At 38.1% G+C, this 21646-nt stretch overlaps 2 protein-coding genes across 5 annotated transcripts; one reads left to right on the forward strand and one right to left on the reverse strand.

Moving 5' to 3' along the window:
* Positions 1 to 288: 288 nt before the first annotated feature.
* LOC122660318 (ubiquitin carboxyl-terminal hydrolase 2-like) lies at positions 289 to 6643 on the forward strand. 4 transcript variants are annotated; one of them, XM_043855569.1, is made up of 6 exons: positions 289 to 390; positions 1308 to 1360; positions 2159 to 2205; positions 5428 to 5474; positions 5602 to 5704; positions 5783 to 6643. In XM_043855569.1, exons 2-6 carry the CDS (start codon positions 1330 to 1332, stop codon positions 6554 to 6556), a joined length of 1002 nt encoding a protein of 333 aa, XP_043711504.1. In that variant the 5' UTR covers positions 289 to 390; positions 1308 to 1329; the 3' UTR covers positions 6557 to 6643. The 4 variants fall into 4 exon arrangements, with proteins under 4 accessions (XP_043711504.1, XP_043711506.1, XP_043711503.1 ...); XM_043855571.1 differs by having other exon boundaries at positions 332 to 409; positions 1311 to 1360; positions 5701 to 5704; XM_043855568.1 differs by having other exon boundaries at positions 333 to 409; positions 1311 to 1360.
* Positions 6644 to 8054: 1411 nt separating this feature from the next.
* Positions 8055 to 21247, reverse strand: LOC122659441. Its single transcript, XM_043854552.1, has 5 exons — positions 21149 to 21247; positions 18163 to 19327; positions 10304 to 10538; positions 9604 to 9781; positions 8055 to 8701 (listed from the first exon to the last, which is right to left on the reverse strand). Exons 1-5 carry the CDS (start codon positions 21245 to 21247, stop codon positions 8099 to 8101), a joined length of 2280 nt encoding a protein of 759 aa, XP_043710487.1. The 3' UTR covers positions 8055 to 8098.
* Positions 21248 to 21646: the final 399 nt, after the last annotated feature.

The following is a 21646-nucleotide window of genomic DNA, read 5'->3' on the forward strand; positions in this document are numbered from 1 at the left end:
GTGTTTCTCACTGCCTCCATGAGTTTTTGCATGTCTTATCCCAAATGAAGACTTGTTTACCAAAAAAAAAAAACATAAGGTATCTGAAATGTATTTTTTGCAAACTTAGGGTACCTCATTTGAAATTTACCCAAAATAAACTGATAAAACTACAAACAAACCGGGAAAACTTTGTCCAACAAAACATCTCGTCTAGGGTTTCATTTTCAGTACCTTTTCAGTCTCTTAGATCTTCTCCAAAATTTCAATTCTGCTCTCGAATTGGCTGACTCCTTCACCTCACCTCAGGAGCCTTGAATAGCCAAAAGGGAACGGTAGAACCACTTCCTTGCACCCAAACCTGGTGAGGTTCCATCTGTTCACCCAGAGCACCCACTTTCTTCAAATCTCTCCTGTCAGCTGCGATCAGTTACTAGAAATTCGTCTTTTTCTTGGGTGTTCTATAAAGAATGATTACCTTCTTAGTCTACTTCTGAACTTGGAAGTAAAATTCTTTGGACTTCAATTCTTGTCTGCTACGCTATCGATTTTCCTGTATTCTTTTCTTAAATTTATGTGCTTGGTGAGTTTCTAGGGGGAAAAAATGTATCCACGTTGATTTTTTTTTTTTTTGGGGGGGGGGTGGGATTAATGTGTCTGAATTCTTGGGAGAATGAATGCAATCTATACTTGATTAAACTTAATTCCTTTTATTATTCTTCTTTTTTCCTTATCTGATTTGTGACTGTCAGTGTCTGTTGCCAGTTTTGTATGCTAATGCTTGATGGGTTCTGTGATTTAGGCTGAATGTAACATTTTGAGGATGCTATTTCTATATGACATTGGGGTGTTTGTGACAATCAATAATTTGATTAATTTTCAATTAGGCCTTGCTCTAGCTTCTGTAGGGTTTATTATTTCGTTTGGATCTGTTTTTCCTTTCTTTTGCTGTGAACAAACTTAATTTATTTCTCCGCAAGAAGACTTTGTTTGGATTTAAGATAACCTCTGGGCTTTCTGCTCTGCTCGATTGACTCAAGTAGAATATTTGTTTTTAGAAAATGAATAAAGTAAAACAAATTTCAAAATTTATCTAAAACTTTTAAGTTTTCTATTGCGTTTTGGGCAAGTTGAGTTCGAGGAAATTGTAAAATGTTGTGTACATTACTCCCCCCCCCCCCTCCCACAGGGTCGCCAATGTAGTTAGTCTGAAATATCATACTGTTTGACTATTTTATGGATAAAGAAGTACGTTTTATGTAAATTGTTATCTACATTATTCCTTGCTCTATATTCTTCAATTGATAATTTATTTTCCCCTTTCCGTGTAGCTCCTGGAAATTCTCAATCATGTCCTGGTGCACTATTGAATCTGATCCTGGTAAGGTTCTTGATTATCAATCTCTGCCACTTCATCATTTCTATTCAAATTTTCATAATTCAATGTACTACACCTCTGATTTTACTAGCTTAAGAGTCCCAATAGTTAAATGTCATGATAGGAACCAACCATGGAAACTTCACTATTTGACTTAAGATTTTTTGGTACAAGAATTCAGGAAATGTAGAAATTCCATATCAGGCCCTTACTGCCCAACCTGAGAGCGGACAGCTAATGCCTTCCACTTGTTGAACAGGTTTCTAGTGCCAAAGGTGTACTTAGGGTGATCTCATAGTTCCTACGGCGTGGCTCCAAGTAATTAAACCTGGATCCACTTTTCTGAACCAAGTTTAAATTTGCTTCAGAAATTTTGTTTCAGAGAATAATTTTGTTACCAATGAAGTGTACCATTTTAGTTAGGTTTTTTTGTAGAAAGTGTGTTTATTTGGATAATAGTCACCAGTCGGGACTGTGGAGGAGCTTCTGAAGGTTTAACGTAAGCCGTCTGTTTTATGACTTTTGTTTTGAAGAATTTTTTTTCTTTCTCTTTGTTCACTTGCTAGGAGTGATTTTTCATTAATGGGAGATTACAACACCAATTAATTCTCTGCTAATATGGAGCTCTTTCTCTCTGGCTTATGGAAACTTCTTATTTTTTCATCATTGATCAAACCAACCTTCACAGAATGAAGTTTGGATTCTGTAGTTGAAACTTTTCTGTCTTTGTAGTTGTTTCTCCTCTAAATAGAGTATTGTGTACCTTTAACTTTTCTAAGACTGTCTTGGCTTCCATTATAGGTGTGTTTACTGAACTTACACAGCAGATGCAAGTAAAAGGTGTCCAGGTGACCTCCATTTTGCAGTTTGGTATCCTGTTTTATTTATTATGTGATATTGTTGGGATCATAATTTTATATTTACATATTATTGATTTGTCACCTATTTTGCACTCTATATTGCAGAAGTATATTTTCTTCTCTTTACTTGTTTGAAATTTAACATTTTTCCATCATTGGTCTGGGAAATGCATCAAAGAGTGGTTATCCGCAGGAAGCATAGAGAGCAATCTCTATGTCAGGTCTTCAGATGCTTCTCTGCCTCCTGGCAGCTCAGTTAGCAATGAAAATGTGGACAATTCGCTGATGATCGGGTTTGGTTATGAGAGTTGATATATGCTCAATCCATGTCCCCTATCTATCTAACATCAAGATGGCTTAAAATACGAGGGGAAAATGTGCGATATATGGTGGGCCCGTATTTTTTAGATGGGCCATGAAATTTTCCATGTGGGTAATCCACAAGGTGCCATAGGTATCTGATGGTTGGATTGGCTAAAACACCTAAAATTATAAAAAATGTTAACTGTGCACCTCGAGATTATAATGTGGTTCCCAGTCACTTAAAGACTAGGATTTAGAAACCCGCAAGAAACAAAATTAAGAAATTTTCTAGAATTCAAGAGAGATCCCACCAAACCAAATCAGAAACTCAGATCCTAACAAATGATTGGTTGAATGCTAGTTTAATAGAGAAACAAGATATCAAAATCTTAGATTAATCTAATGGACAGATTCTGAGCTTTGATTAAATCCTACCTGAACAAGGATTGCTTTAACAGAACCGTAGGATCAGATAGAGCGTATCGGATCCCGACAGGCACCGGAGACGGGAAACGATACACATTATCAAGGTAAGAAATTTTAAGGATTTATGATATGGTTTACTAGAGAATGCCATGATTTAATTTTCTTTAAAATCATAGCGTTGAGTGTGTAATGTGTCATACAAGTTTACGATGCAATTTTATAAACCTTGAGATATGGAGAGCTAGGTTCCAATTGGAGGATGGATCATGGGTTAGTATGTATGGTAAAGGGTAAAACTGTAATTGCTAAGAAAAAGGATACCATGGTCAAGCATATTATGTGGATGACTATTGGCTAGAATGGGTTGCAAGGTAAGGCTTAGCAAGGAAAATAAGGTAACATCACCTTGGTCAAAGGACCTCATGGTGAATGCTCAGTCAAAGTGAGGGTATAGTAGTACCTCCACCTCAATCAAAGGGTAGTATAGCAATTTAGGGGTCAAACCAAGGGTCATGTAGTCTTTTCAAGGAGGGAAGAGTACCCAAGAATTTTTAAAGCAAGATGCTCTATTGGCTTAGGTGGGAGGCAAGACATGGTCCATTAAGGGTAAAAGGGGAATTTCACAGGGAATAAACAAGGGATGTTGCTGATTTAAAAAAAAAAACAAGGGAAAGTGGAAGAGATAAGGAGAGAAAATCGTGGGAGAGAGGGGAGACGATTTTGAGAGAGTGAGGGAGGGGGAAGAATCATGGAAGGGGAAGAGAGGGTTTTGGAAGAGCTTGCTTGCAAAGAGATTTTGGGTTTTTTGTGGGATTGAATTCTGTCCCTTCTCCATTGTTGAAGAAAAAAGGGTTTGGGTAGAGGTTAGAGCAAAAGAAGAGAAGGAAAACTGAGAAAAACCTTGAAGGTTTGGGCTGCAAGTGAAGATTTAAGAGAAAAAGGAGCAAGGAGCTTGAAGGGAATTTTGTTAGAGGTAAGTTCTTCCACCACTTGCATCTCTGATTTGTCTCTCTGTTTTATTTTGGATTTGGGGAACTCAGTCTGAGATGGGAAAAATCTGAAAATAGGAGGGGGCGAAAAAAAAAAGAAAAGGAAAACTAGAAGAAGAAGAGATGAAGTAGGAGGAAGGAGTGATAGAAGAGAGGGGAAGAAGGGAGGGCTGCTGCCGGCCTGTAGCAGTCTCAGCCAGCAGCCCTGGCTGAATGCTACAGTGACCGGTGGCCACTCTTTACCCTCCTCCCATGGTATGTGTATGTGTGTGTGTGTTTGGTTGGGGTCCTTTGTGGAGTAGACTGTGCATGTTCAAGGGATCCTTGCCAGGGTTACGATGCCTGGAATCAGAAGTAGATCCTCATTCATGGCAGATATGATGACCTCAACCTTACCATGCGAGTGGTAGTCACATTGATGAGCATACCAAGTATTTAAATGACTTGCTTTAAGGTTTAAAAGGCTCATGATATTTTCATTGAGCATGTGTTCAGTATTATTTTTAATGTCATGCTTGACTGTATATTTATGATCTGATGTGTATTATATTTCAGATTCTATCATCCATGTCTTTGCATCATGATGACTGTATTCTTTTCACAGTAGTTGATCTCACCCCTCATCTTTTATGATTTTACAGAGCGCATACACATGTGGAGTGTCTTTGTGTAGAGTCCATTAGGGAAGCCAAGGGAAAGGGTGTACAGCTCCCTGAGTAGGAGATGATGAGTTAGGGATTGGGCGGATCTTTCTTTTTATGTAGTGAATCTATGAGGCTGTGTGTGATCCCGACGGAGCCACATCGATTTTACTTCGAGATAAGACTCTATAATGAATGTTTATATGATGATCAAGAAGCTTAGACATCTTAGATATTTTGTTAGAAATGTTGAAGTGGATGTTATTTGACCGATGTTTTGATGTAAATGTGAAAATTACTGGAGAAATGTAAAGGATCTAAAGACATTTGTCTGACCGGATATGTGAAAATGATCTATATTATGATGGATTGCCTTAAGTATGAATTTCAACAATTAATTTCCGCTGTGTTAATGGTGATATAGTTTAGATTGTTTTCCACTGCGAATGTAAAATATTATAAGAAATGGAAAACCAGCCGTTATCACAGGTGGTCTGCAAGGACCAGCACCCATATCTTACCCGGAATTGGGGGCGCTAGCACCATAAAAGGATTTATGCAGTTTTGTTTTACTTGTATTAGCAATGTAATATATCAGTATATGAATTCATTGCTTATATTGACGGACCTGAGTATCATAGGTCTGAACCAGCAAACAGAATCCTAAATTTCATGAATTTCATTCTAGGCACCATAAATTCTGTGCAAGACTAAATTCAATTGGTTGAAGATTCTTAAGTTCCAAATTTCCATGATGATCCTTGATCATGAGTGGTTGCTCACTTGCATGTTTCCCTTTTGCTTGTTTTTCCTTGATTAGGAAAATAAGAACCTTGCATATGTGCTTGCAGGTTGAGGAATTATATTCGTTGGACCTTGAATCCTTAAACAATCTCCGGTCAGTTATCACAACCTTTCTCAGATTGTAGTATCTTTGATACATGACCACATGCACACACATTTTTTTGACTTCTTGAGAAAGAAATTTGACCCTGCTTTATTTTTATTTTAATAAACATTTACAGGCCAGTGTTTGGATTGATTTTTCTTTTTAAATGGTGCCCCGGGGAGAAAGACCACCGTCTTGTAATTAAGGATCCTAACCCAAATTTATTTTTTGCAAGCCAGGTTAGTATGGATTAAATCAAAGTTGTTGGAATGTTAACTCGAAAAGCCAACAATCTGACTGTTTTTATAATCGCACAGGTTATTAACAATGCATGTGCAACGCAAGCCATCCTCTCCATTCTTATGAATTGTCCAGACATTGACATTGGCTCTGAACTTTGCATGTTGAAAGAATTCACTAAGAACTTCCCGCCGGAGCTTAGGGGCTTGGCAATTAACAATAGTGAGGCCATACGTACAGCTCACAACAGCTTTGCAAGGCCTGAGCCATTTGTGCCTGACGAACAAAAAGTTGCTGGAGAGGATGATGATGTATACCACTTTATAAGCTATTTGCCTTTTGAAGGAGTCTTGTATGAACTAGATGGATTGAAGGAAGGACCCATTAGCCTCGGGCCATGTCCTGGTGGGCAAGATGAAATGGATTGGTTGCGAATGGTGCAACCGGTGATCCAGGAACGTATGGACAGGTATTCTAGAAGTGAGATAAGATTCAACCTCATGGCAGTTATAAAGAATAGGAAGGAGATGTACACAACTGAACTGAAGGAATTACAGAGGAGAAGGGAACGAATCGTGCAAGAGCTTTCTGCTGCACGGTCAGACAGGATGGACAATGCACATATCGAATCACTCAACAAAACGCTAAAAGAAATAAACTCGGGTATTGAGAGCGCTACTGAGAAGATATTGATTGAGGAGGAGAAATTCAAGAAGTGGAGAACAGAAAATATCCGTAGAAAACACAACTATATACCATTTTTGTTCAACTTCCTGAAGGTCCTAGCTGAAAAGAAGCAATTGATATCTCTTATTGAGAAGGCAAAGCAGAAGACAGCTCAACCTAACTGAAAGCTCCTGTTTTCAGTTTTACTGTGAGGGGCCGGCCTTGTTGCAGAGCACAATCCAATGCAAGAAATCTACATTATCTGGGTTTTATTTTGTCTGTCAATGCAAGAAATCTACATTATTAGGACCTTTCTATTTGCCTTTGACAGTTCATTTTTCTCTTATTCTATATATGGCAGTCTTGAGATGTAAACCCCCTAGTATGAAATGACAACCTTGCAAACACATTTCCTTCCAAAATCCTAGGCTGTTAAAGACATTATCAAAGAGTTGAAACCATCCGGAACATGGGATTGTAATCGGATCAGAATTGGCCAAAACCTTACAAAATGGTATCAGGAAGAGGTTGTTATAGATCTTTGATTTTTTTTGTTTTGTTTTTTAAGTCTTGTATTAGTTACAAAAGATGAGTTTTATTTATTTTTGGTTATTTTATTGACGACTAAAAAGGGGAAAAATTGAAAGATCAAAGAGTTTCATCTTATTTTGGTGCAAGTTATATGGGAGTTCGAATAGTCATCCAAAGTATTAAATTTTGTGCATGTAGAGTTTTGTATGTTGCTTAAGAGTTTTTTTAACAGACTTTGGGCTGTGAGGGTTCTGGGTTTAAGGATTGAATTCCTGGTTTATGGCTACTGTGGAGTCTTGTGTTCTTGATCAGTAGTAATGGTCTTTCAAGATCCGATCTGTGTTGTTGCAATTACTCTGTATTTTTCATCAGAACCTAGTGTTTTTAGGCATTAGGCCTAATCCTAATTGAGTTTCTACAGAATGTTTATCGATTGATCAAGGATTTACAGATCTCCATTTGACACCCTACTCTTAGATATTGACTCATACTGAAGAAGTTACTCCAACAAGGCCTGCTATTCTTGATACCTCGAGCATTCCTACCCCAAATTCTCCAGTTATATTTGCTGGAAGATTTAACCAATTTGTCTAATGAGGCAGGGGTGGGATAGATTGATTTGTATCTTATTTTCTCTTTATGGGGTTTAACTAATGGCATGGCAAAAGACAAGGTGGAAGCAGAAGCCAGAGGTCTTCAAGGGGTCGAACCAATCTCACACACACACGCACACACAGATGGAATTATTCAACCCTGCATTAGCCATGGTTCCATCTAACCAGCAACCTATGACAACAATCGGTGTCAGAACGTTTGATAGGTCAATTCTTCATTCAGGAGTCATGACTCGATGGTTTGAGCCGTTCATTTCATGAGACCAACAAAATGATTTTGAACAGAGAAGGCCTAGTGTGTAAAGGCCTCTATTGTGGAGATAGCTAATGATCTTCAGGACATATTCTTTAGAGTCTATCTTTCAATTGTCTGAATCACCTATTTTGGACTCCCATAGAAACTTTAGGTGCAGGAGAACCCTCCTCACTGGAAGAAGCTAGTCACTACCTGGACACACCACTGTAACTTGGAAGTCAAACTATTGGCAGTACCAGTATTGATTACAATCTATACACTGATGCTTAAAGTAAGCTTTCGACAGATGAGCATCATTGTGGCGTGTACATTTCCAATTAATGCCTTCAGTTCTCGGCCTGCCCAAAATATCTCCCAGAGATTGTCGCCAGGATGTTCAGCATCACAACCTCATCATCAACTTCACATTTTTCTGCCCTCAAGCTTGCGCACTTACGTAGCAAACATCGCATCGATGCACACATGTCAGCATCGAGTGGAGCATCTATGGCCGCACACAGAGCAAATAACCATTCAACATTGTTCTTTGACAAAAGGCCAGCAGTTTCAAAGGAGGCTATCCGTTTCTTTAACATTGAAACTCGAGATACAGGGCTCATCCTTAAAATTACCGTGAGGGCAGGACGGCTAATATTGGCACAGACCGACTGACGCTTACCAGAAGTTTCAAGAGTGCTACTTTCGATAGGCTGGCTGGTATCCTCTTCATATTTCATCAGGACAGAGTGTGAACTCTCAGAACTTTCAGGACAAGAAGTCTCGGAATGCAGGGAAGTGTCATCTTCAGCAGTCATAATTGATTGCAGATAATCAGAAGTTTGAATATCCATATTCCCACGATGCTGGCAGCTTTCATCTTCAACAAGTTTCAAGAATGATGGCGGATGGGTAGAATTCCAAGGTTCACCACTCCCCATGCATGATAGAGCCTGAATTTATTAATACAAATGTAGATGAATTAACTCGATGCACTTGGGGGACAAAAGTGTGAAATACACAAGGCAATATATGGTTTCCAACATGAGCCTAAAGGTTGCAATTTGGGGAAGATAATCCGGAGGATTAGGTTGACAACCGGATCTCCCTTCAATCTTTTCCCCAATCCTCCCCCCACGTTCCCCAAGAGAAAGGAAGAGAACAGTGATGCTACTACTTTATTTCAAACTCCATTAACAAAAGGGCAGCTATAAAGCAAATGGGGAACTGTCTCAGCATCTCTAAAATAAAACAGCCATGCATTTGGACACAAGTAGCCTCTAGAAATTAAATGATCAACATTGAGAACACTGTCTTCATGGGTAATCCACATGAAGAATAGGACCTTGATAGCATAACCTTTGGCTCATATTAGCTCAACAGGAAAATTCCCTTTGTTATCACTTAAAGAGCAACCACCAGATTTGCATGAGGTACAACCCTTGGCCTGATGGTAAAGCTTCCATATGTTGACAGAAGAGACCTGGGATTGAATCCTGATCTCCTGGGGGTTGGGTTTTTTTTTTTTTTTTTTTTGGGGGGGGGGGGGGGGGGGGTGTTATGGGGTAGGTATAGAAAACACCTGGTATTGATCATATATCGACCTATCTTCTAAATATCTTCCAACTACCAGGAGCTATCTATCATCTGGTAATATTGATCATTGGCAATGCATGGATCCTGAACCATCAAAGCAGACCACATTGTACCCTACATAGAATTTATCGTAACCTAAGCACTGCTACAGAAAGCCATCATTGATTCTTCTGGTTTTGAAGCAAAATTTTACTTTACTACAAGTGTCACTTCAGAGGAAGTGCATCAGAAATTAATAAATAAGCAAGGAAGAACTTACCATCCTCAACTCCGAAAAATCAGCAAGGAAGGCATCCTCCCATTGTTTCATTGGCAGAAGGTGGTCTGGACACTTCACAATATCTGGAATCTTGGGCATATAAACTATCTGATCATTGGTAAGCTTAGTCCGATCAAGCTTTGCCACTTTCACTTTTGGGATATGTGCAGCTTCCCACCTGGACATAGGGCAGCAATTAAATAAAACAGTAAGATTGTGAGCTTCTGGCTTTACCAACAGCATCAACAACTTCATTTCTAGAAATAATCAGAAATAAAAAAGAAAGACTTCATCAGACTCCGATTCCCGCCCCTTGTTGCTTCATTTGATCCTTGAATGCAAACATGTGGTTGCTCATCCCCCAAAGCAAGAGTGGGTAGGCCTGCCTCTGGTACTCAGATAGGGGTCGGCTAGATTATGATAAATCAGACAACTAGCAAAATCAGCCAGATGGTTGGGGACATGGTGGACATGGGCCACAAAATTTGACATGTAGACAATCCAAGTTGTGCTTTATCTATCCAAGGGTCAGAACACCTAGTTGAGCACCCCACGTGGCTCAAAGTAACTATGAAGACAGACGTTATCTAAATGAAGCCATATAATTAAACAAAATTTCCCAATTAACAAAAATGTCAAATCACATATATCTGACATAATTAAGGTAAACAAATAAGTACAAAGGGATTTAGAAGAAAACCTGACACGCCGAAGATATTCGAGACCATCTTGCGGGGGCCCAGACTCAAAATCGGGTTCCCCTTCAACTAAAAAAGCACGTCTCTGAATGTTGTCATAGTCACTATCACTGTCCCCATCTTCAGTGCACTCATCCTCAATGTAGTTATCATTACTGTTATCAAAATCACCACATGAAAGATCCAAGGGATTCAATTCTGTGAAATCATTCTCCAGATCCTGGGAACACACTTCACCTGAAATGAATGATTAAACAAACAGTTTTCAACCCCTTCAAGTGAAAGAACCAGGGCATGGGAAGAATACATTAGAAGAAATGGAGATGCATGATGTTCAACTAATTCAAAGGAGACTAGATCATTTTGTTTCATTACAAGTACAAGTACAAGCATTAATAAGCATGAGTTTCATTAACATGTATCATAGGTTTACAATTTTGATGTACAATTGTAATGTATTGTATCGCTATCAGTATCTACTATCTACTATCTACTATCTACTATACTGATTAAAAATCTAAAAAAGGAGAAAATATAATATCAAAAGTAACTGCCCTTCAGAAATCAGCATCCAAATTAGCTAGTTGTAAGCATTTTCATTTACTAAAATGCATACAGGAGGTGTATTCCACTTAAACTATCATCTGCCTAGGCATCCAAGTTCACTGGTTTCTAGTAGGAAGATTGCACATATTGGCTTTTGCAATTTGCTTTTAACCATTCTTCAATGAACATAGACTTGAAAGTCGCGGTTCCCTCTTCCCTTTGCAGCCATCAGACCTGTGAACAGTGGAAATAAAACACATCAAATTGAAACAAACTGACACATACACCCAAGAGGAGGTATAGCTGCAGGAAAACATTTCAGAAATTAGGCCAGGATTCAGAAGCCTCTGAAATTGTTTTTGGGGGAAAATGAACAACTGTTTTCTAGAAGATTCAACCAGATATTTAAACTTTGAAACAATTCTGAATATTAGAGGAGCAAGGAGCAACAGTTAAGTTGCGCTATTGCAACATGTTGGTTGTGGGTTCAAAACTTGGAAACAGCCTCTCCTGCAAAGCTGGGGATAAGGCCTGCGTACATTTGCCCCTCCCAGACCCTGCAGTAGTGGGAGCCTCGAGCACTGGGATGCTCTATAGAGTAGCAACTTCGCTTTATCAGCAAATGAACTATCCCAAGTTCTTATGTCTAAGAGGATAAAATTAATGGACAGCACATATAAATGAGAAACATGTAATAAGATCAAGAAAAAACAGACTACAAGAGGTGCATTAATTAGAATTGAGATAAACCAAATAAGCACTCTTTGAGAGAAACTCTGATCAGATGTCAAATATTGTGATCCAAAAGCCATTAGCCTTGAAAGGAACCAAAGGGGAGATCACTTAATAGTGTACAACTGCAGATCAATCAAAGTCCAGGCATAGTTTTCTCTACCTATCAACTAAAAAAACAGTCCAGGCATACGACCCCCCCCCCCACCCCCACCCCCAACCTTACAACTAAAGTGACCACCCATCGACAAAAGCTAGCTAGAGAACAGTGTCCACCATTAGAATACATTAAGGCTGTGTTTGGAAGCCAAGAAAAGAAAAGAAGATTCTCTAAATTTTCTTGGTTTTCATATTTTCTGGTTGTTTGGTTGATAAATTTAAAAGAAAATTATGTTTTAAAAAAAATAAAAAAATCATAAAAATTAAAAAAGTTTCCATCGGACCCAAAAAATAATCTCGTCTTCCACGCGAGGAATGGTGAGAAAATTTTGTCCTCCATTCCTCCCCGAAGCGAACTCGATCTCAATCTCCCTCATCTCTCCCACGGTAAGCATCTGTCGATCAATCTCGCCTCGCTCTCTCTCGATCTCCCTCATATCTCTAATCTATCTCTCGTTAGAAGGTCAGACAAAGGTTGCCATGGCTTCTAGGGCTTTTCTCTTACTCTCCAGATTTGTATGATTTGCTTGCGTCCTTGTAGCTACCACTTCCTCACTCCATATTGCGTTTTAATGAATCAGATGCATAAACCAAGCTGATTATTTGTCCTTTTAATTAATCAGCCTTTTCTGCTTTCATGTTGCAGAATCGTTTTTCATATTGACTGATGTTAGCGATTTGTCGTCTAGATTGGGCTTTCTGATTTGTTCTGTTGAAAATTGTTATTGTTTATTAAATTAACGAACTCTTTTATTGCTTGAATGATCCAAATCCATGAAAACAGCACTTGCAGTACTAATATCTATATGAATTTCAAATCGATTTCCTTTTTTTCTCCATTGCTTCATGCATGGTTGCTCTCTAGACTCTACTGGTTTGGATAAGTTTGACGCCTGGAAGTCAGAAGACCAATCGCCTGCTTTCACAGTGTTTTCAAATTTTCGTCAAATAGCTTTATTGGTGGGACGTTTTAAGTATATCCCCTTTTTAAGATTGATGTATTTTCTTCAATTTGAGTTTCGTTTCAGTTGAAATTTGAAAATATAAAAGGGTCTAATGGTTTTTGTGTTGGCACAGGAACTTTTTTTTTTTTTTTTTGCACTGAGATCATAATTTTTTTTTTGTAGTTTCATCAATTAAATTGATGACAGGAGCTAGTGATCCTTTTTTCTGCATATTTCTCCTTGATTTACTTCTGCATTTTCTTTTTTCTTGATTTTTGTAATTGCTAATGAATGCGAAGTAGGTTTGTTGCTTCAACTGTAGTGTTTTTTTTTTTTTTTTTTGGGGGGGGGGGGAGGAATTTTTATGGGAAAAAGGTTTTCTTTTCTCTTTTAATTATAAAATCTGAATTAGGCCTTGAATTTTCAGAGGCACAGAAACTGCAACCTTTGAGAAGTGGTTCCCTTTTGCCTGATCATGGTTTAATCATTCAGCTTACTCAAAACAACAATAGTGAGTCATAAAATGCTTTTGTCAGTGACTCAGTAGAGGTTCCTGGTTAAACCAATTCCTGTTTGTATTTTGAAATATCTCTCTTCCTAGATTAATGCTCTTGATTTAAGTCCCCTTGTGCTTCCAGTACTTTAAGTTGTGCTCCAAGCCCTCACGTTGTTTCCTACTTGTATTCTGTTTCCAGAAAAGTAGGTTTTGCTTCAAATGATATATGTGGTGGATTTTCTCCTGTGGTGCTATTAGCATTATTTTGTCTCTCTTCAATGGACGAGTTTGGAATTTATAATGAGGTATCATAGCAGTGAAGTGGGCTTTCTTTAGATTTTATTTTATCCCTTTGCTTTTCTGCTTTTGTTTGGCAATGGTGAGTGTTTTTCTATTTGGTATTCTCCCGTTGAATCGTTTTGCTTCATTTTCTGTTTTATACCTTTTAACCATTCTGTTATTTATTTGTCTGGTATGCCATCAACTGCAACATTCTAAAGTAATAGTTGTCACGGCCATAGTTCGAGAACTCGTTTCGTTTCGTTTCGGTATTTCGGGCTGACCGAAATATTGTATTTTTCTGGTATGTTTCGATAGGTCATTTTGGTGCGTTTTAGGCCAAGTTAAGGCATGAAACTTCATGGAAACCCTATTTTAGGCTATATAAACACATTTAAATGTTCAAATTGCAAAAATAGTCACCCAAAATGGTGTTTTGGATGTGCACCATTGATTGGCAACGTACGGTCGAACCCTAATGTATAACTTAGTTAATTACACATTTACACATACACATTGTACATTAAACAAGTAAATTGACTTGGAACCAAGTTGGAAACATAATGACTCATAAGTTAAGTCATAAATCATAATATTAAGTACATAAGACATCAAGTCAATAACAAGTTAACAAATAACAACTTAAGAGTTAAGATTCAAGAAGATGATATCAAACATTCCAAATCACAATATGTCAATCACCTTAAAAAACAAAGCAAAAGTGCAAAACCAGAGCTGTTTCTCAGTCTCCGTCGAAATTTAGACCGAGACTGACCAAACATGTTCATTTATATAAAGCAATTTCTTGAGAAACTCGAAATCTCGCGAAATTTTGAAAAAATCTCGAGATATCTCGAAATTTCGAGAATTTCGATTGAATTTTTGTATTTTTTTTATTAGAGGTGGCATTTCGTTTCGAGGAGGTCGAAATTTTCGAAATCTCGATCGAGATTTCGTGAGATTTTGAACTATGGTCACGGCGTCTGGGCGGCCCAAGGCGATGGAGAGGGTCCAAAGTCAAGGCGAAACCAATTAGGCGGACAAGGCGACCAAGGTGCCCAAGTCGGCCAAGATGCCTGGACGCCTAGGCGACGCCTTGACAACTATGCCAAACAGGCCATTTGGTTTCTGCTCCTTCACACCCAAGACTTGTAATTGCTTTGGATGCCATCTTTGATCTCTCTTCTTCAGCTTCTTCTTCGAAATCTCTACCTTTCATTTTGGGGTTATTTTAGTTTTGGGGTTGTAGCTCTGGTAGGTGTGTGAATGGAGAAAGGGTGAAAAAGGAATATCTGCTCTTGCTTATTTGTTTATTATTATTCTCATTGTTATTATAACTGTTAATGTCTTAATGCTGTCTTTGTGTCTGTCACTCTGTCTACTACTGCCCCTATCAGTGTAGTCCATTACTACTTCATTGAGACACCAAAGTTTGCTTAGTAATGTTATTAGAAGTTTACAATAAAATAAGGAAAAATAAAACATTTGTCCCCTCTCTCTCTCTATTTGATTAATAATTTTGTGGTTGGGGTGGTGAAAGTAATAAAGAATGCAAGTGATTTCATTCCTTTAACATCAGTTTAATTTTTTTGAGGCGGGGCCTGGGGGAGGGAGGTGCTTCTACTGTGGTGAATGATGATGCTTGGCTTGGTTATGGATGGGTAATGGCTGAACCAACCATAATAGTATCAACTATCTAAGGTGGGTGGAAGTTGGGTAGGGGCCATTAATATCCTCACTTATTTGTTGAGTATCATAATGTGCAATGGGTAGGGTACTGCTCCTTGAGATTGGAAGGGGAGGTGTATCATCTCTGATGTCTGTGAATTGAGAACTCCTTACTGCTTCTGCTTTTCTCTTTTCCTCTTTTCCCTGATCCAAGCATTGAACCAAAAAAATAAAAAAGTTGATACAAGCCAGGACAAAAATTGATACAGCTTACTGTAGAACCAATTCAGGTTAGAATTAGTCCCAAATAACCCAGGAATAAGTCACAGCAGTCCAGCAGCAACAATCCTACAGCAGGGTACACGTGTACAACCAGGTCTGAAAATAGGACTTAGGGTTCAGATCAAACACAACTTTCAGCCACTTAAAGGAACTGTAACTAGTACTGATTGTAAGGTTGAGAATACTCAGCAAACCCTGAGAACAGGGGCTGATTTGGATGACCAGAAGCAGTAGGAATAGGAGGTCACCAAATTAGAAAGTACAAAAAAAAACCTTATCTGTAGAAGCGAATCCAGCCAGTAGAAGAGACCAAATTCAGATTGAGTAGTGCTTGTATAGGAAGTTATCTCTGCAGAAAATCCCAGCCTGTGCTGATGGTATGATTGTGAGATCCAGAGGTCGATCCCAAAATAGAAGGTTAATGGTGCAGGCTAAATCCAGCCAGTGGAATGGAGTGAAAGGGGGATCGAGTGGGTGGAAGGTGAGATGGAATGATGGTCAAAACCCAACAGGGTTTGGTGGAAGGATGAGGAGTTATCACACTCAGAAGATCTGCAGCAAATCTCCAAGCACAGGGATACAACAGCCTGCACTCGATGGGAAGAACTACAGCAGCAGCAAGATGGCTTGATCTCCTTGATTGAAGAACAGCAGCAGCAGCAGCAGGACTGGATCAGCAGTAATCACATTCGATTGCTCTTCTCAATGTGTGAAGCAGTCACAAAATACAGCAGCTCTCAAGGATCGATGGAAAGGCAGAGGAGGTGAAGATAGAAAAATAGATGATAGGGGGTAGGGGGAAATGGGAATGGGCTTCTCACCCTGGGTCTCTCACCCACAGCTATCTCAGCTGTTGAACATAGGAGAAAACTCCATAACCGATGGCTAAAGTGGCCAAAATATTCTTTTCTGTAAAACTTAACTTCTTCCATTAAGATATGATGCCTATTAATAGCTTAGGCAAGTTTACAACGAAATAAAAACTTTCTAAAAAATAAAAATAGAAACTTAGTAAATAGCAACTACTAAATCCTAACTAAATAGAGGTTACTAAAATATAAAATACTTCGATTTATAAATCAGCCACAAATTAGAAACTACACAATATGGAAACTAAATATAGAAACTACTAGGTGTACTCAAGTCCAGCTGACTAGTCAGAGGAGGATCTAACAAAATCGTGGAGCATCTTCTCAAGGCTGTGGAGCATCTTTGACTGGTCGAGGAGGGTACTTAGCACCATTGTGGGGTGTAGTAACCCCTGCCCTTTCTGGCTCGAGTTGGCCCTGCTGGGCTGGCTCGAGCTGGTCCATTCCAGGCCCAACTAGGGGCCTGGTTCTTTGCCTTTTATTCTGGCCAGATTCTACATCACAGCTTCTCTTTTTTGCTTGCCAAGTCTGTGAAAGAGCCACCTTTAATAGTCATCCTTAATTTGCTTCACAGCTGGACTACAGACCACAGACAGTCTTTTAATATTAGTTTTTATTAATATTAAAAACAGGGGACATGTAACCCCATGTTTGTTTAGTTCACTTGCAAAAATGATCAGAAATATTGATTCACTAGATTAAATCTGAGATGATTACTGCAGCCTTGACTCTTCTTTTTGTTGAATATGCATCTACATCCATATCCAGTAGTGTGTTGTTCTTATTTTCCGTTGCTTCAATCATTTAGCTGGATTCTGTTGCCTTTTGGAACAATTTTTCTCATCTCTAACATTTTCTTTTTCAGAATCAAGTAAGATATCAGATCCTGAAGCTCAAATTGATTTTTTTTGTAAGCAGAGTTTTTTACAATGGCATGCCAATACAAAACAAAGATTTTCAATTGCATGGTTTACTGAATAAACTATCTTTAGATACATATTTGTACTTGGATATATGTGAATTAGATCTTTAGTTGGACTGATTAAAATTCAAGGATAATAGATGTTTCCATAGTTATCTAAGGTTTTTGTTTTTAGCTTGTAGTCTACTTGGATATATGTGAAACATGTAGATCTTTTGATGTAGATAAGTATGCTGGACTGCACTACAGCCACAAGAAGAAGAAGGGCAGCAGGAAGACAGCAGCCGGTTGGGCTGGGTTGAATGAGTTTCTTAGTAGTTTTAGTTAGTGAATTACTTTACTTCTTTCTTAATTCAAGTAGGAATTTAATTGTTAGTTGATTGTTAATTTCAGCAAGGTTTGTAAGTACTCCTATTCATGATAGTTGTTAGTCTGATTTCCAGTTTTCATAGTTGTGTTATTATGGTGATGGGAGTTTGATTAATGTACTCTATAGATAGTATACTCAATTAATCTTTTTTTCTTTTCTATTATATGTCATCCAAACACCAAGATTTTTTTTTCTTTTCCATTCTTTTCTATGTCAACCAAACAACAAGAAAAGAAAAGAAAATTTTCTATTCTTTTCTTTTCTATATTCTTTTTTCGTTTCTTTTCTTATCTTTTCTATCCAACCAAACGCAGCCTAAAGTTTCAAACATATCGGTTATAGCAACTCACATCACAATTTGTCAGACAAATGTTTAACAAGTGATAATCCTTTGAAGGCATGATCCATGAATCAACAAAATTAAAATAAATATATTATTGTCATATCAACAAAAGCTACATTGTTTATGAAACATTGCCAATGAAATCCAAAACTCAGAGTACTTAGGTAACCAAAAGAATAAATCAAGTAGGCAATGGCATCAACTACTTCTCCATCACTGATAAATGTGAAGTCAAAGAGAAGAACACATACCGAAAACTGCAAAATGTTCTTTCTTCTTCACAATGCCTCGGTGATGCTCAACGTTTCTACTTCCTTGTCTCTGATGTTTAGTACCCGCCATACCCTTAAGCTCCTGAGCGACGGAAGGCCCCAGCCTGTGGTGTATTTCGGTCCATATAATTTGCTGTTCTTCAACATGAACAAATCTCAGAGCTTCCAGCTCATTCCTTGAGTAACTAATCTTTGATCCATCACCTTTTTTTAGGCAAACATTTCGTGCTTCACTCACAAGGCTAAACATATTCTGCTTTCCATTTCCATCAGAAACCTTCTTCATGCCTTTGGCCAATCTCTTGGAGCACTTATCCTTCTTTCCTTCCTTTCCATTTTTCTTCACATTCATTTGTCCTCCTATTCCCTTCTTTCCACAGTCATTTCCACTTCCAAAGACAGAAACTGGGAAAATGACTGGAATTTCACATGTCACTGCATTCGGTGAGGAATTTTCAATTTCAACAAGACTCTTAAACCCATTGAAATCTTTCATCTTCTCACCATCATTTTCCACCATTTCCTGCATGTCTTCCATCTCTGAAACCCAATTTACACATCCGTGCAGATTGTCTGGAATGTCAGCATTTCCTGCTTCAACTTCCATCGACCCATGTTCCCGATTGGTTTCCTCCGTGCTTTCTCCATGACTCTTGGAACCAATTTCCTCAAGACAAGTCCTTTGTGCTTCAAGAATGGAACCCAACACGGATTCCATCAGAGGATGCTTTTCTTCCATTCCCAAGAAATTGTCCGAGCTATTCTCACATCTAGTCGAACAGCTAACCAATTCAACGGGTTTTTCAGATCCATCCATCCATTCCAGATTACTTTCCCCTGTTTCTGACAAATATCCCATTACATCAAAGCCTTCTCCGGAAAGTTTCACGCTACAATAACTCTCCCCTTCTTTCACTTCAAAGAAACGTTCTTTCTCGAGGATAATAGGGTTTTCAAGACTGTTCCTTGAGAAACAGTAAGAATCTTCAAGCTTACTCTCGACACCATTCCCCGATTCAGACATTGAAACAGACCTTTTTTCCTCAATTTCTAACTTCTTTTCAACTAGAGAGACAACCTTTTTCTTCCTTTTCTTTAAGGCTGGATCCTCCAGAGACAGAATTCGACTTATTTCCAGTATTTCCTGCTCCACCTTCAGCTTAGTTAGTAAGTTCGGGAACGGCAATCAAACGGGTACGGATATGTAGGGGAATTAAACTGAGCACACGACAATAATACTTTTCAAAAATCCAGTATGACAAAGCGTGTACGGCAATGATATGGTATTTGTTTAATACGTGTTTAATATGGCCACTCTATAAGCAAAAATACGGGCATATATTCACTATATAACAGACATTCACTACCTAATAAACAAAATAATAGCATATAGACAATGATTTTATAAAAAAGAAACCATATTACATCTCATAAGAATATCATTTAACATATCAGAGCCCTATTAAAAAGTTCAGCAAAACTAGTAAAGTATAGCACGTGTTACAACAAAATTCTAGTTAATAGCATCCAAGGAATAAAATTGTTCCTTTCTTGTTGTGGAAGTACCATCCAAATGAAGATGGTCACTCTTATAACAAAATCAACAAGAAAACACCAATACCCTCATATCACCCTTTTTCCCATTAAAATCAACAACCAATGCTGGATAACAAGAAAGAGAACATTTTTGCTAAAACCTAAGCATTCTTCAGAAATTCAAGTTCAAATAAACAAACCAACGCAGGGAAGAGGAATAAGTGAATAACTAAGAAATAGTGATAATCCATTGTCACAGAGATGGATCAAACAGGGAATCACCAAGTTCGGTTTAAGATACCAGTGAAGAGAGATGTTTGAGAGGAGACCTTACCTATTCTTAATTCATTCAGGAATTGGTTTAAGGAAAAGAAATACTGATTCTTCCTTTCAAAACTGGAATGAAGTAGAGCAGAGTGCTACAAAGTACAAACACAAAAAAAGATATTCCATCTTCTTTAACGGTAGAATTAATGAACCGCCAGATATTATAACCATTTACTCAGAAGCAAACATAATCAATCACAGAAAGCTAATCCAAGCTGTTATTCCCAAAACCAAAAACGCAGCAGAAGAAACAATACAAGAAGATTAAAAGAAAAGTGGAAGAGACAGAGAGGCAAGGTCGACGAACCTGCTATTGCAATGGAGTCCAGAATGAAGAGAGGAGGTGGAGGAGCAGATGGCAGATGAGCCGAAACCGATATGGACGGAGATGAACAAGATGAATGGAATGGGGGCAGTCGGCGGCTAGGGTTCGAATAGACTAAGACGGAATACCAGAAGAGGTTTGTTTTTAGCATCTTTTCTTCTTTAAGTTTTAGTGTTTTTTTTTTTATATTACATGTCACCCCTTGATTTTTAAACGAAACTCAAATCATTCCCTGAATTTTAAAAATACTCATTCGTCCCCCTTTATTGTAAAGGTGTTAGTTTGCTGTTAGTTGTTGGCGTAAAAGGACTGTTTTACCCTTGTACTAAAACATTAAAATTAAATTTATAATACTATCCTTCAAAATCTATGTTTGGATGTTAAGGGTAGTTTAGGAATTTAAATTTATTTAACTGACTGACATCATCACTTAACAGCATTAAACTAACAGTAGGGACTAATTTGTCATATTGGGGTCTAACACAGGGGATGATTTAAGTATTTTCAAATATCAGGGGGTGATTTAGTTTCATTTGAAAATCAGGAGGTGACATGTAATTTTCTCTTCTTTTTTTACATAAACTATCCTTAAGTTTTTCTATCCAAAATAAAAAAAACCCTTGAGTTTAAAAAGTATTATACGCGTTTAATTCATAGTTATATGTGTACAATACAGTCCATGTAAAAAGCACGTTTTTTACCATCTATACGGATATATATATATATATATAGTAAAATACATTTTTTTAACCAAACATTTGAATATGCATATAATACGCTAATTTCCAAACTAAGATCTTCAGCAACCAAAACGATCGTTTCTTGCTTTACTTCACAATCAGCAATTTCTTCACCTGGATCGCGAACCTCCGCCATCCCCGTAAACAGAAGAGCCCCAAACTCTACTGGTCCTAGCAAGATCAGGGACTTGAATCCCACACTCACAAAGAGAGAGTGTGAGAGAGAAAAGAATAAGGGTTGAGCACAGTTCGTTATCTAGGATCGGATCGGCTAATTTTGGCTAGATCCGATATCGATCCGATCTACCTGTACGGACAAGGGTTAAAAAGGTTTAAAAAATCATATTTTTTTCCAAAAAAAAAAAAAAACAAGGGCAAAAGTGACATATTTGTCCTAGTTTGGGCGATCTCGATCTGATCCAGTTGATACCGAAATTAAGAACCCTGGGTAGGTGTCAATTTTGGATTGGAACCGATAACCAGACTAGAACCGTCTCGTTAGAAACCGGAACCGATCCACCCAATAGGTTATTGG

This window comes from Telopea speciosissima, chromosome 4 (assembly GCF_018873765.1).
Source record: "Telopea speciosissima isolate NSW1024214 ecotype Mountain lineage chromosome 4, Tspe_v1, whole genome shotgun sequence".
NCBI lineage: Eukaryota > Viridiplantae > Streptophyta > Magnoliopsida > Proteales > Proteaceae > Telopea > Telopea speciosissima.